Source organism: Echinops telfairi, unplaced genomic scaffold, assembly GCF_000313985.2.
Source record: "Echinops telfairi isolate 266 unplaced genomic scaffold, ASM31398v2 ScPeMD7_70;HRSCAF=299, whole genome shotgun sequence".
Lineage (NCBI taxonomy): Eukaryota > Metazoa > Chordata > Mammalia > Afrosoricida > Tenrecidae > Echinops > Echinops telfairi.
The window spans coordinates 65,413,332-65,426,868 of NW_022103968.1; the positions used below are offsets into that span (position 1 = coordinate 65,413,332).

Sequence of the window (13,537 nt, forward strand, 5' to 3'; positions counted from 1 at the left end):
GATGTACAAATGCGCTTTACACAATTGATGTGTGTATGGATTGTGATAAGAGTTGTATGAGCCCCTAATAAAGTGATTAAAAAAAAAAAGTCTTGGCTGCTAGCTAAGGAGAGCTGTTGCTGTGGACCAATGACTGTATCCTTACTGTTTGTTGGTCTTGACTTTTCTAATAAACTCTCCCAATCATGAATAAATAAGTAAATAAAATCAGGAGAAATGTGTGTTAGGGTTGCATCCCTTCACCATACTTAGTCAATCTGTATGCGGTGCAAATCATCAAAGAACGTGGTTATCTGAAGAATGTGGCAACAGTATTGGAGGAAGGTTTATTAACAACCTGCAATACACAGATGATACAATCTTACTTGCTAAAAGTGAGAAGAACTTGGATCAGTGATGGGTTTTGTGTGCCAACATAGCTCCTGTAGGAACATGTGGAGGAATTTAGCCTGTCAATCAGGTGACAGCTTGATTGGAGGGCGACTGAAATAAATGGCTGAGGTCAGCCTCTTCCTTTTCTCCCTGGTGATCGGACCAGCAAGCTGCTGCCTGACTTAGCTGCTCTGCCCTACCTGTGGGTCGAGCCAGCCCCTGCATTGTGTTGCCATGCCATGCATTGCTAAGCCTTAAGGCTCCTGCTTCACTAAGCTGCTGTACTACTGGCCTCTGCTGTGCCTTGACATCTCTTCTTCCTGTTGCTGCCCCACCTTGCTGTGTCTGCTGCCTGCGGGCAGACTCTGCACCTCCCACAAGCCACTTCACTGCCTGCTTCCTTAACCCTGGAACAGCAGCCGATGAGTTGGAAGGACCTTCAGTATATTAACTGACCCATGAAAGTGAGTTGGACTGAGCCCTATGTACTGCTGTGTGGACTCATTAGCTGCTGTATTCCTTCTTGCTACATAAACCTATCTTTATATATATGAGAGGGTACCCCCCCAAAATCCAGGACTTGTGCTAGGTGAGCATCATGCAAGTTGCTCCGTGTTAGTGAACCAGTGGGAAGGTTCTCTGGTCACAGTGACTTTTTTTTTCATAAAAGCAGTTTCGCTCAAATCTCGTTTTTTGTGATGGCGGATTTAATAGTGTGCAGCTGTGGAATTTTGTTTCCTGCTTGGGAAACTTGTTGCAGAAAATGTTGTGATGTTGAACACAGCTTACAAGGACAACACTAAAAGAAAAACTCAAATATATGAGTTTATTCTCATTTCAAAAAAGGTGAAATGTTGATTGATGAAAAACCTTATTCTCGACATCTGTCAATTTCCTGAACAGACTATGTTCCACCAGGTCATACTGTTAATCAAACTTTCTATACAGAGGTTCTGAAAAGACTGTATAACAGTGTACAACAAAATTGGCCTGATTTGTGGCTGATGGAGTACTCTTTGCCACCATGACGATGCACCTGCTCATACAGCCATCTCAGTGTGCTAGGTTTTGTCAAAAAACAGTATGCCTCTTTTTCCCCATGCACCTTACTCTCCTGACCTCACTCTTTGCGACTTCTTTTTGTTTCCGAGAATGAAGAGGTACATGAAAGGACAGTGATTTCATGACATCAAAGAGGTGAAGAAAAACGAGGGAGGAGCTGTCGGTCATCCAAATAGATGAGTTTGAAAATGTTCCCAGGAAAGGAATCGCAGATTTGACAAATGTATTAAGTGTAATGGAAAGGTGATAGGTTGTTTTGTAAAAACAATTAAATATATAGCTTTGAAAATAAAATTTTGGGGCTTGGGGGGTGAGGATACCCCCTTGTATAGAAGTGTCCTGATCTTGTTTCTTTAGAGAACCCTACCTAACACAAAGCACTTGCTGATGAAGATATCAAGGATGGCAGCCTTCAGTATGGATTACAACTCAATGTAAAGAAAACCAAAATCCGCACAAGTGCATCAATTGGCAACATCCTGGTAAAACAGAAAAGCTTGAAGTTGTCAAGGATTTCTTCTTGCTTGGATCCACAATCAATCCTCATGGAAGCAGCAGTCAAGAGATCCAATGACATTGTGTATATGTGCTGCACAGGACCTTTGGAGTATTGAAAAGCATGGGTGCTATTTTGAGGAATACGGCGCACCTGATCCACGGCATTTTCAGTTGCCTCATATGCATGTGAAAGTTGGACACCAAATATGGAAGACTAAAGAACTGATGGCATTTGAACTACGATGCTGGTGAATATATTGGAAGTATCGTGAATTGCCAAAAGACCACACAAATCGGTTTTAGATATATTACAGCCAGAATGTTCCTTAGAAGCAAATACGATGAGACTTTTCCTCGTCCACTAGACCAGTCCCTGGAGAAAGACATCATGCTCGGTAAAGTAGAAGGGCAGTGAACAGAAGAAGACCCTTGATCAGGTAACTGACACAGTGGCTACATCAAGGGGCTCGACATAAGAACAACTGGGAGGACAGTGCAGGACCGGGCAGTGCTACGTTCTGTTGTGCAGAGGGTCGCTGTGTGTTGGAACTGACACAATGGCACCCAATGACAGAAACAAAACAAAAGCCCTAGTATGCTTTGTAACAAGCGTAAAGTCAGTTTATGCATCTGAAAATTGGTAAAATGTACATTGAAACCAGGTGAAAAGATTGAAAAGACACGAATGTGCTAGGCCATGGCGTTCAGACACTGAATGGCTGAACTAAGATCATGCTGAGATCTGCTCTTGTGAATAGTGTAGGTGTTCCACATAGGCACAGAGCTCCACAGTTCATCCCAGAACACAGAACTGCGCACACTGCGCTCTCTTAGTTTTCATTGCAAGGTGTCTGCCGTATGTCCATTATAAAAAAATAACCACAAACACTGCCCTGCCGTTGAGCCAATCTGGACTCAGAAGAACTGCCTCTTTGGGCTTCTAAGGCTCATGTAAATCTTCACAAGAGCAGAATGCTTCCGTTTATCCTGTGAGTTTGAATTGCTGACCTTGTGGATACCAGACCAAATCGCAATTCACTATGCCATCAAACTCTCACACTCACTGCCATCAGAACTGATCCTAACTCACAGCGACCCTGTTCCATGGAAGAACTGCCCTTGTAGGCTTCAGAGACTGCAACTCTTTTCTGGACCAGAAAGCCAGATTTTCTCCCACTGAGCGGCTGGTGGTTTCCAACTGCTGACTCTGTGATAACCACCCAAAACTTAACCACTACGCCACCAGGGTTCATTAATACTTAGTAACAATACCTAAGGTAACACAAATATAAAAGGATTGGGATAGATTACAACATTTTCAATGGGAATTAAAAGATGCACTTTGTTTTCTTTGTTTAAAACCCAAGCAATCAATTTGACGAAGAGGGCTAAAGAGAAAACGAAAACTAGAATTAATCTAGGTGAAAGAAATTATACATATACGGAAAGATTGAGTTGCATTAAATCAAAAGGCTCCACAATTAGACAAAGAAGTTCTCTGTTTCTTACCCTCTGATGCGTCTATTCACAGCTGTTCGTATAGATTCGGAAGCCACAATTTTTTCTGGATGTGTTTGGATTATATTTAAGGCTTGTGGGATTGTTGGGGTTGAGGTGGGCAGCCAGGATACTGCTCCAGGTTTCCTTGGTGCAGGAATAATGCACAGCTCTCCACCGTGGAAAAACACCTACAAAATTATGCATCTTCATTTCTACATGTGGCACTGGCAAGCTCTAGGTATATATGAAAAGTACTGCAACATGATTTCATCTCTTAACATTTAATCTTGGTATACCTACCCTATTGGTACTGTTGTCGGGATCCAACCATTTAGGAAGAAAGTCAGCTGCTTCTATTAACAAGAATTCACCATCATTGTCTTCAATCCTAACGGAAACAAAGTTCCAATTTTGCATTCAAAAAGCACATTTGCTAGTAATCAAATCAATTTTATTCTAATACTTTTTTCTTCATCTCTGTAAATACTTGAGTATTTATTATGTGCAAATTTCTCTAAGAAATCACAATATTAAGATACCATTTGGCTTGAAGGAGACTATGATTATGAAGACACATGGAGGGAGATTAAAAGTTACGGATAGAAAGTAAGTACAAAAACACACTAAGAAAAGCTCACAAGCACTTGTAAATAGTAGTCATAAACAAAAATAGGATAGACTTAAGAATTATAATAGGTTGTAAAAAATCACACACAGCCAAGAGTAGGCAGGCCTTTCCTGAGGAAGTCTATTTATGCCTGAGATACTTCTGTTTGTCTCATTTTCATCTTAGAAAAAGAACTGAAGCGTCTGAATAGATCCGCACAGTTCAGGATGAATAGATACATAGTTACATAATGGAAATTAAAAATCTCCTGCCTACTTTTGTTCCCATCTGCTAAATTCCTGCCACCGCTCCACTGCTATTTCTTGTGAACCCTTCTGGAATTGTTTTCGTATGATCTTGCCTAGGGTTTGGAAAACTTTTGTGAGAGAAAAGCCAATCCTCTCCTGCACCACAACTTGCACAAACACATTTTTTACAAATGAAATCACCATTATCTGAATAATATACTTTGAAAATTTTCAATTTTCCTTCAGAGCCAATGTACGTACCGAAAGAGCTGCTTATGGCTTGAGAGCCATATTGTGCCGACCACTGAATTTTAAATGTTGTTGGTGCAATGAAAATAAGCTTAGTTTTATAGGCAAAAGAACAGAATGGAAAGTTTTGGAGCAGAGGAATATATTAATAAAACTGTACTTACTAAGATTAATCTGGTAGAGATGTAGAGAAGGTACCCTTTTCATCTTCTAATAGTTTGTTTTTAACACCTGACACGGCAGTAAATATCTTTATATAAAGCCCATTGTTACATAAATATCAGAGGCAGCACACAAACAGCATTGCCTCTTCCTTATTATTTCCCTAACGGTAGAAACTAATATTTTTATGTCTGCTCATTTACAAATCTATCACCTATAGAAAAATTATTGGTAAAGAAGTTATTGCTAATAATTTTTTTAGCTGTTGTAATAGATTGATTATGTATTTGAATCCCCCCTTGGGGGAACAGGGCTTTATTTGTTATGCTAATGAGGATGGATATATATATATATATATAATCAGTATAGCATATGTTCTAAATTTAATGTTTTAAGTTATAAAGAGTAGTATAGACACAGAATCAAGTGAACACAAACGGGAAGACAGTAGCATGGGCGAGGAAGGCCAAGAACCGGAGGAATGCCAGGGCTCTAGAAGCTGAGACAATCTTCTCCCAGACCACAGAAAGAGTACCTATGTCATAGCACGCCATAGTCAGGGCCCTAATGCCAGACATTTAGTCTCCCAAATGTTCTTGAGAGCCACTCAGTTTTTCTATTGCAACAGCAGTAAATAAATAAGACAGCTATAGTAATTGTGTTTCAGTTTTAAAAGTTCTGCTATCTTAGATTTGCATCCTTAAGTATTTAAGGGTGATCTGACATGGTAGCAGAGATTTTCTTTAAAATCTTATGATGGGTGGGGGTGGGGGTGGGATATAAGACTGCCCAGGATTTGGTCATTGTTGAAGCTGGGTGCAGGATATACGTAGATTCTTTATCTCCACTGGCATCGAGTCCGTTCCCACTCGCAGTGACCCTGTAGGGCAGAGCAGAACTACTCCCTGTGGTTTCTGAGCATATAAATCTTTTAAGGAGCAGACAGTCTCATCGCTCTCCTGAGGAGCGGCTGTTGGGTTCGAACTGCTGACCTTGAGAACTATGCCACAAGGATTCCTTAGATTCATTATACTCACTTTATAATCTTTCATGTATTGTATATTTTCAATAATAAAAAGTTCTTGGGGCTTTTTTTGGCTTTCTTTTGCCTTTTCTTGTGTTAGGAAAGAGGTTGGGTGGGTAGAAACAGATCAGAATTTGGGGAGTAACTGAGAAATATAAAACAAAAAATAGGAACTAAAAACTTCCTCTGCTGGCATAACCTGGTAATTACAGAGAACTATTAGATATTCCATTTTCAAAACTGTGAATTAGAATGCAGCACTATCTACTTCGTTTTCGATATGGTTATTCACAGATTCTTTAAAAGCTTTTCTACATATGATTTCTCAAAAACAATGAATGGGTATAGAGTAGTACAGAGAGACATTCTGAAAAATCTGTGAAATATATATATCATGAATTTTTTAAGACACTAGAAATTTAATGCAGTTATAGTTTACACATTTTGTAATCTTTAAGTTCTAATTATCAAATACACGCGCATGTCCGTTCACAAAAGAGAAAGCCCATAACAAGGAAGCTTTTGTTTGAAAATCTGGGGAAGTTGAACTTTCCAATTACACTTCCTTCCTCAAGAAAAGACAGAGCTAAACACAGAGGTCATTTTTAAAATTTATGCTCCAATTTTGTATAATTTCCATCAGACTATAGGAAGAAAATTACTAAAATTATAACAGTGTAGTCATTTAGTTTCACTAAATAGATAATCATAATTATTAAAATAACCACAATACCTTGCTACTATCTCTGGGAATTCCTTTGTAATTTGCTTTATTATATAAACAATAAACCATTCATCCTCAATGTTATCCCCAAACTTTGTTATGCCAAACATATGAGCAGGAACATCTCCTAGAAACAAGAGATAAACAGATAATTTGTCATTGTAAATATCATGTGATTAGTCACTGATTAACTACTATGTTTCAGATCTAAAATAAGAGGCAACCAAATCATTCAAGATAAGATGATGAACAAGCGTAAGCACGAAAGGCTATGATGTGTGAGACCAGCAGGTGAGATGTGAGATATGGTGATCCAGAGGACTGGGCAGGGGTCAGACCCAGCAAGAAGGAACAGCATGTGCAAAAATACACAGGCAAGACAAGCAATGGCAAGCTCTGGCAATATCAGAAGACTAGATTTGGATGAAGCTGAAAATTTCAAACAAATATATTGCCAAGTGTCTAAAGAGCCGCCATGCTAACAATCAAGTAACCAACCAACCAACCAACCAAAAAACCAGGTGAAAGAATAGCCCACCTAACTCTTATCCTCATTCTAATCCTCTCAAATTTCCTCAGCGAGAGTACCTCTAATTAGAAACCTCTATTTTATCTACCGTATACATTAAACTATATAGGTTGCTTTGAGTTGGCATCAACTTGATGGCAACCAAACTCATTGCCATCGAGTCAAGATTCTATAGGACAGCGTAGAACTGTCCCTTTGAGTTTCAGAGACTGTAACTCATTTACAAGAGTAGAAAGCCCCATCTTCCTCCCGATGAGCGACTGGTGGTTTTGAACTGCCAAATTTGCGGATAGCAGTCCAATGTGTAACCACTATGCCACCAGGACTCCTTGGTATATATTACAAATTAATGTCATCGAAAAGCAATGCAGAACTGTTGAAGGATGTTATGGAGTACAATGAAAGCAGATTTCTGTTTCACAAAAGTAACTGGCAATAGTGTGAAGAATTGGAACAAAGAAGCCAAGAGGCTAGACATGGCCTACTGCAGTTTCCCACATGAAGAGCGAGAGGCCCACATAATAGCCAAGCAGATGTAGCAGAGGCATGCTTGAGAAGTACAATAGAGCCTGACTGAATGTGGCAAAATTGAAGACTGGAATGTTTTTAAATCACTAACTAGGTTGGATTACATAAGATGAGAAAACACACGATAATAAATGATGTTCTAAAGCAGTGGTTCTCAACCTTCCTAATGCTGCGACCCTTTAATACACTTCCTCATGTTGTGGTGACCCCACAACCATAAAATTATTTTCGTTGCTACTTCATAACTATAATTTTGCTACTGTTATGAATCGGGCAACCCCTGTGAAAGGGTCGTTAGGCCCCCAAAGGGGTCACCATCCACAGGTTGAGAACCGCTGTTCTAGAGGAAAGATACGGTAAATTGGTTTTGAATATGCGGTGCTTATGTTCTCGCCAATAAATACCACATGCACTTCAGTAATCAGATGTTCAGTAATTAACAATAGGGAGCCCTGGTGGTGTAGTGGGTTACCCAGGGGGCTGCTGAAGGCAAGGTCCGCAGTGCAGAATCAACCAGCCACTTCAAGGAAGAAGATCTACTCTCGTAAAGACGACAGTCTTGGAAAACCACACGGGTCGTCTCTCACCCAAAGGGCCACGATGAGTCGGAACTGACTCGATGACAGCGAGTTTGGTTTTTTAGTTTAACTTTGGTTATCTGGTGCTTCTATAACAGATGTACCACAAATAAGTGGCTTTAACCAACAGAAATTTATTTCCTCACAGTTTAGGAGGTTAGAAGTCTGAATTCAGGACGCTGATTCTAGGAGAAAGCTTTCTCTCTTTGTCAACTCTGGAGCAGTCTTGCCCCTTTTAAATTTCTGCCTATTTGCAATCTTCATGTGATTTGGCATGTCTCTTCCCTCGTCTCTGCTTGTCATTTGTCTAATTTCTTTTATATCTCACAAGAGATTGACTCCAAATACATCCTACATGAATCTTGTCTCATTAACAAAAGAAAGACAATTCATTCCTAAATGGTATTATAAATGCAAGTACCACCACCCCCATCCTCCGCAAAAAAACCCCACAAAACTGCAAAAAACAAATCCTTTGCCATTCATCAATTCGGACTCATTGCAACCTCATATGGGATTTTTGAATCTGTGAATCTTTCCAGAAGCAGAGAACCTCAATTCCACCTCCCCAACCCCAATGAGTTGCTGGTGTTTCTGAATGGCTGATTAGTAGTCCAACAGCTACCTAACACTGCCACCAGAGCTCCTTAGCTACAGGCACAGAGGTTAGAACTTACAACACATATTTTGGGGGCATACAAATCTATCCATAACAATGGAAAGATATTTGGTGATGGGTAGCAGAAAGTTAACAAATAAACATAAATTTAAGAGCCAGATTGATAGTGACACAACATGCCCTAGATCCTAATCCCAAAGCAGACTCCAATAGAAATCACAGGGTAAGTATAGTCTTGGTCACTTGTCCAAGGATCAGTTTAATAAAGCTATAAGAAATGAAACAACAAAATGCTAAATATGGTCAGAAGTCAGACCTCAAGTACTGACAGCATGGAGGTAGTAAAGAAACTAAGTAGTCAATAGTGGCTGTCAGTCTAGATAGTTCTCTTATAAATCAGGTTGGGCCACTCTTAGATCCTCACCAAACAACCATGTAATGACAGGCAGTCTATTCAACACATCAGGAGCGAGGAATTCTTAGTGACAACAGAAGCTATGGTTACAGAAACCAATTTCCTACAAAAGGTTGGAATATTACAGCAAAGCAATTAGGGTCAAAAGACTAGCCTTGAGTTTAACAATGCTGTAACGACTGAGGTCACACCAATGAAAGAGCTTTCAACAACATGAACTCATTCTTTTTAAGGGCTTCAATGAATATAGGCCAGTATCACTGTTCTAAGAGGCTCAAAATATGCTAGTTCCCGAGATAGTAACTCTTAGAAAGGAGTTCAGTAAGATTAACTTTCTTCCTTGTAACAATGAATGAATGATGGACTGTTATAAATCACTGCTGTCACACATATCAAGACACATAAATGAGCTTCTTTACCTTTTCCAGGTTTGTACTTGAGATTGAAAGGCTGATTCTGCCAGATATAGGGGACCAGCATGGGTGCAAAGTGGGTCATTATTTTCTCGATATACTTCAGCATAACCTCTTTGTGTTCTTCGGGGTCCTTAGGGTCGTTTGTTAGGAGGAACAAGTGGTATTCCACAGTGTCTTCCACTGTAGCAAGCTTCCTATTGTCCTCCATTCTGTGAAAACTATAGTTAAAAAGTTTCAGTAACATGCATCACATAGAACAATGTAGAAGTAACCCCCTATTCCCCCAATTCTTCCAGGTGACTCATTTCCATTGCTTTCCAAAATGCATTACTCATTTAGGATAAGGTGATGCTTTTTGCTTTGACCATGTACTAACTACAGTAATATTTAATATTATTCTTTATTATGACCGCCACACTTTTAGAGGGTAAGTCAAAAGGATATCTTAATTAACAAGACAATGGAAATCCAGTATCATATTTCCCAAGTTAACAGTTAATTATCTAAGAATAACATTCTTAAAAGTCTGGGCGTGTATTCACAGTGGTGTGGAGAGTTTCACTGTTACTAATTAATTACGCTACTTGGGCACTTCACTTTCTGGGTGATTTCCTCAATTGTGGAATAAACGTGTGATTCTACCATCTCTAGAATCCTTCCTTGATTTAAGTTTAAAGGTTTTTCAGAGCTCCTTTGGTCTAATTTAACTGCCTATTATCAAAAACCAAAACCCATTGGCATCGAGTCGATTCCAATTATGAAACTTTGATTCACGTCCTATCATCTTATTCCAAAACAGTGGTTCTCCCTATTGCTCTTCAAATAGAATGCAGTTTGCCCAGGGTTCTGGTTCTGTCCTAAAATTTGCCACTCTTTCAGGTCTCAGAGGTGTCAAAAGCCAAGCCTAACTACAGCCATCCAGTCAATTCTGAGGAACAGCAAGCCGACATAGAGGGTTTCTGAGGCTGTAATCTTTACAGGAGCACAGCCTCCTCTTTCTCCCCTGAAACAATTGGTGGGCTGATCCACTCACTAATGCTTAGCTTAAAGGGCTTCCTCACAGACATAATTCTGGAATACTGAGAGGTGACAGATGCCTATTCTTGGAAGGTTTCCATGACAAATGAGAGTACCAATACTTTATATTAACCTTTACAACTCATTATTTCCCAAAGTGATAGAATAGAAATGTAGCTTCCAAGTATTGTTAGAAAAATTCATACATGAACACTCAATCATGAATCAGAGGAAGTAGTGATATTTTCTAAAAGCTCCACACTGGACAGTCTTCCCTAAACGCTTTGGCTCCTTGCTTATACAAAGGTAAGTATTGCTACTGGGGTTCCAATTCATATGTACATGGGTTTATTCCAAACAAAATGCATTTAAACAGGTCTCTCCTATCAGTAGATGACTGCAGGCAAGTTCTATCATTATTACAATTTTAGTCTCTTCCATTCAACAAACAGACTTACTGCCATCAAGTCAATTCTGAGTCACAGACTCTATAAGGCACGGCAGAACTGCCTGTAGGCTTTTGAGACTGTAAGTCTTTACAGGAGTAGAGAGCTTCATCTTTCTTCCTAAGAGTGATTGGTGATTTCGAACTGCTAACCTTGTGGTTACACCAGCCAAATGTGTAACCCACCATGCCATCAGGGCTCCTCTTAGTCTCATTAGGATCCTTAGAAAATAAGGATACTTTTCATGTCATTAAACAGACAAAAAATGATTCTGAGATCAGGGCTAATATCACATTTTTAGCAAACTTCAAGTGAACATCTAAAATTATTGGAGATTTGCAGCAAATTTACGGGAATGCTGCCCTACAAAAGTTTAGGGTATTAGGTAATATTAAGGATGGTGAGGGAGGCCTCAAAGATGAGCCCAGAGAGGGAAGACCACCACCTTGGGCAAGTAAAGAAAGTGTGGTTGAAGTCTGGACAATGGTGGAAGAGAGCCACAGAATCACCATCCATTCAGTAACTACTGCCGTTGGGGGCCACACGGTTGGGCATGTTCAATTTTAAGCACTCTTGGTCTCAGCAAGCTTCCCACTTGATGGGTTAGGGTCTTTCCAACAGTTTTTTTCAGCAAGATTTTATGGAAGGAATGAAGCTAATGAAGATTTTATGGAAGGAATCATAACCTGGGACAAGTTCCCATCAAAACAATGCTTTTCAAGGGGATCTGCTGGGCCAGTTAAACTCAACAGAGAAGTTTATTCAGGTTAGGATGACTGTTCTTAAGGACTCCAAAGGGGTCATATCTTGATAGATTTCCTTCAAAGGATTCAGGACAATCACAGGGACTTTTTATTTAAAAATTTAAAGAAAATTGAAAATGCACTGGTGAGAAAAAGAGCCAGAAAATTGTGCAAGGAATCCCATCCCATCCCCGACCCCATCACAATGTTCTCACTCATTCTTTCACAGCAGCAAGAGAAAACTTCATCAAGAAATCTTACCCTCAGACATTGGTCAGTATAAGACATGAAAAAGTAATTTACAAATTATCAAGAGTTCATGAGGGAGAGAAGGGGGAGGGGGGGAAATGCGGAGCTGATCCAAGGGCTCAAATAGAAAAAAAAATGTTTTGAGGATGATGGCAACAAATGTATAAACATGCTTGACAAAATGTATGTATGTATGGATTGTGATAAGAATTGTACAAGTCCCCAATAAAATGATTAAAAAAAAAAAAAAGAAATCTTACCCCGATCTTGACCCTTTAGAGTTCTTTTTCGTTCCCCCAACTCAAAGAACATCTCAAAGGAACATGATTTAAAATGCTCATGATGCCAAAACTGTGATTTCACAATATGTATGTCAAAAAAAATCAGAAATTTCAGGAAAGGGTTATTTGAGAGTTAGAAATACTGCCTTCAAAGGAGTACCGACCTACATGTTGGATGTCAGAAATGGTAGCTTCACATTTTGGTAGAACTGAATCGATCCCAACACGGAGAGATGCAATAGGACGGAGCAAAACTGCTCCTGAGGGCTGTCAACACCGTCAATCGTTAGGAAACTCATCTTTCTCCCTCCAGTGGGTGGCTCGCAGCAGAACGTGCAACCCACTATGCCATCAAGGGTCCTTTCCTATTTGGATACTTTTGCTTACTAAAGGGTTCTGCGACTTTGTAGGAACAGTTTTTGACTTAACCTCTTGACGAACCTACTACTACAGATGTCCAGCACACCCTGAATCGGTTAGCTACTCTACCACCCAACGTCCTTGGTCAAGATCATTTTGTGCTTCAACCCAAAGGATTCTTCTACCCACTTTATGCCTAGCCCCTAATGCCAAACGTACCTAATTCTAATTCTACGTTGTGTCAGAACGAAAAGGGACTTTGAGACCATCTAGTCCTCAAACTGCGGCCCGCCGAACACATTTATCCGGCCTGCTGGGTGTTTTTGCCCCGTTTTGTTTTTTTACTTCCAAATAAGACATGTGCTGTGGGCATAGGAATATGTTCAGTTGTTTTTTTTTTTAATCTATAGTTCGCCCCTCCAACATGTCTGAAGGACAGTGAACTGGCCCCCTGTTTAAAAAGTTTGAGGACTCCCTGACTCCTTATTTTAGAGGGAAATGAAAACAAAAACAGAAGCAAAGGCGGCAAGGGACGAGCAGCAGGGAGTTGACTGCATTTTATGGGAAAGAGGAGGCCCATCGAGCCATTGCGACGACAGGGCTGCGGTGAGTTCGGGTGGCGAGAAGGGTGCTCCGACTGGGCCCGCTGACCGCGAGGTCGCGGTTCTAAACCAGCACTCCCACGGTGAATTAGTTACAGCCTCGGAACCCGCAGGGCCAGTTCTACCGGGCTCTTTCGGGTCACCAGGAGTCGGAAACGACTCTATGACAGTCAGTTGGGTTATTTCCCGGAGGATTCCTCCCTCAACCCGACAAAACAAAGTGAAGCCCTCTTACGGTTCTAGGCACTCTCCAGAGCTTCTCTTCCGCTCCTCCCACCACGTGGAAACACCGTTCCCGAGTTGCCACG

The 13,537-nt window shown here is 40.3% G+C and overlaps 1 protein-coding gene across 3 annotated transcripts in view; it reads right to left on the bottom strand.

The window, feature by feature from the left end:
• ECD (ecdysoneless cell cycle regulator) overlaps nt 1-13,537 on the bottom strand; it is a 36,768-nt gene extending 23,231 nt beyond the window's left edge. Inside the window, exons 1-5 of one of the 3 annotated variants that reach the window (XM_004701159.2) lie at nt 13,465-13,531; nt 9,535-9,749; nt 6,456-6,573; nt 3,733-3,820; nt 3,442-3,620 (exon numbers count right to left, since the gene is read on the bottom strand). In XM_004701159.2, coding sequence (XP_004701216.1) covers nt 3,442-3,620; nt 3,733-3,820; nt 6,456-6,573; nt 9,535-9,739 — 590 coding nt within the window. In that variant the 5' untranslated portion in view covers nt 9,740-9,749; nt 13,465-13,531. Of the gene's footprint in view, nt 1-3,441; nt 3,621-3,732; nt 3,821-6,455; nt 6,574-9,534; nt 9,750-12,431; nt 12,445-13,464 lie in introns of those variants that run through there. The other 2 variants (XM_045291646.1, XM_045291647.1) reach the window with 2 other exon arrangements.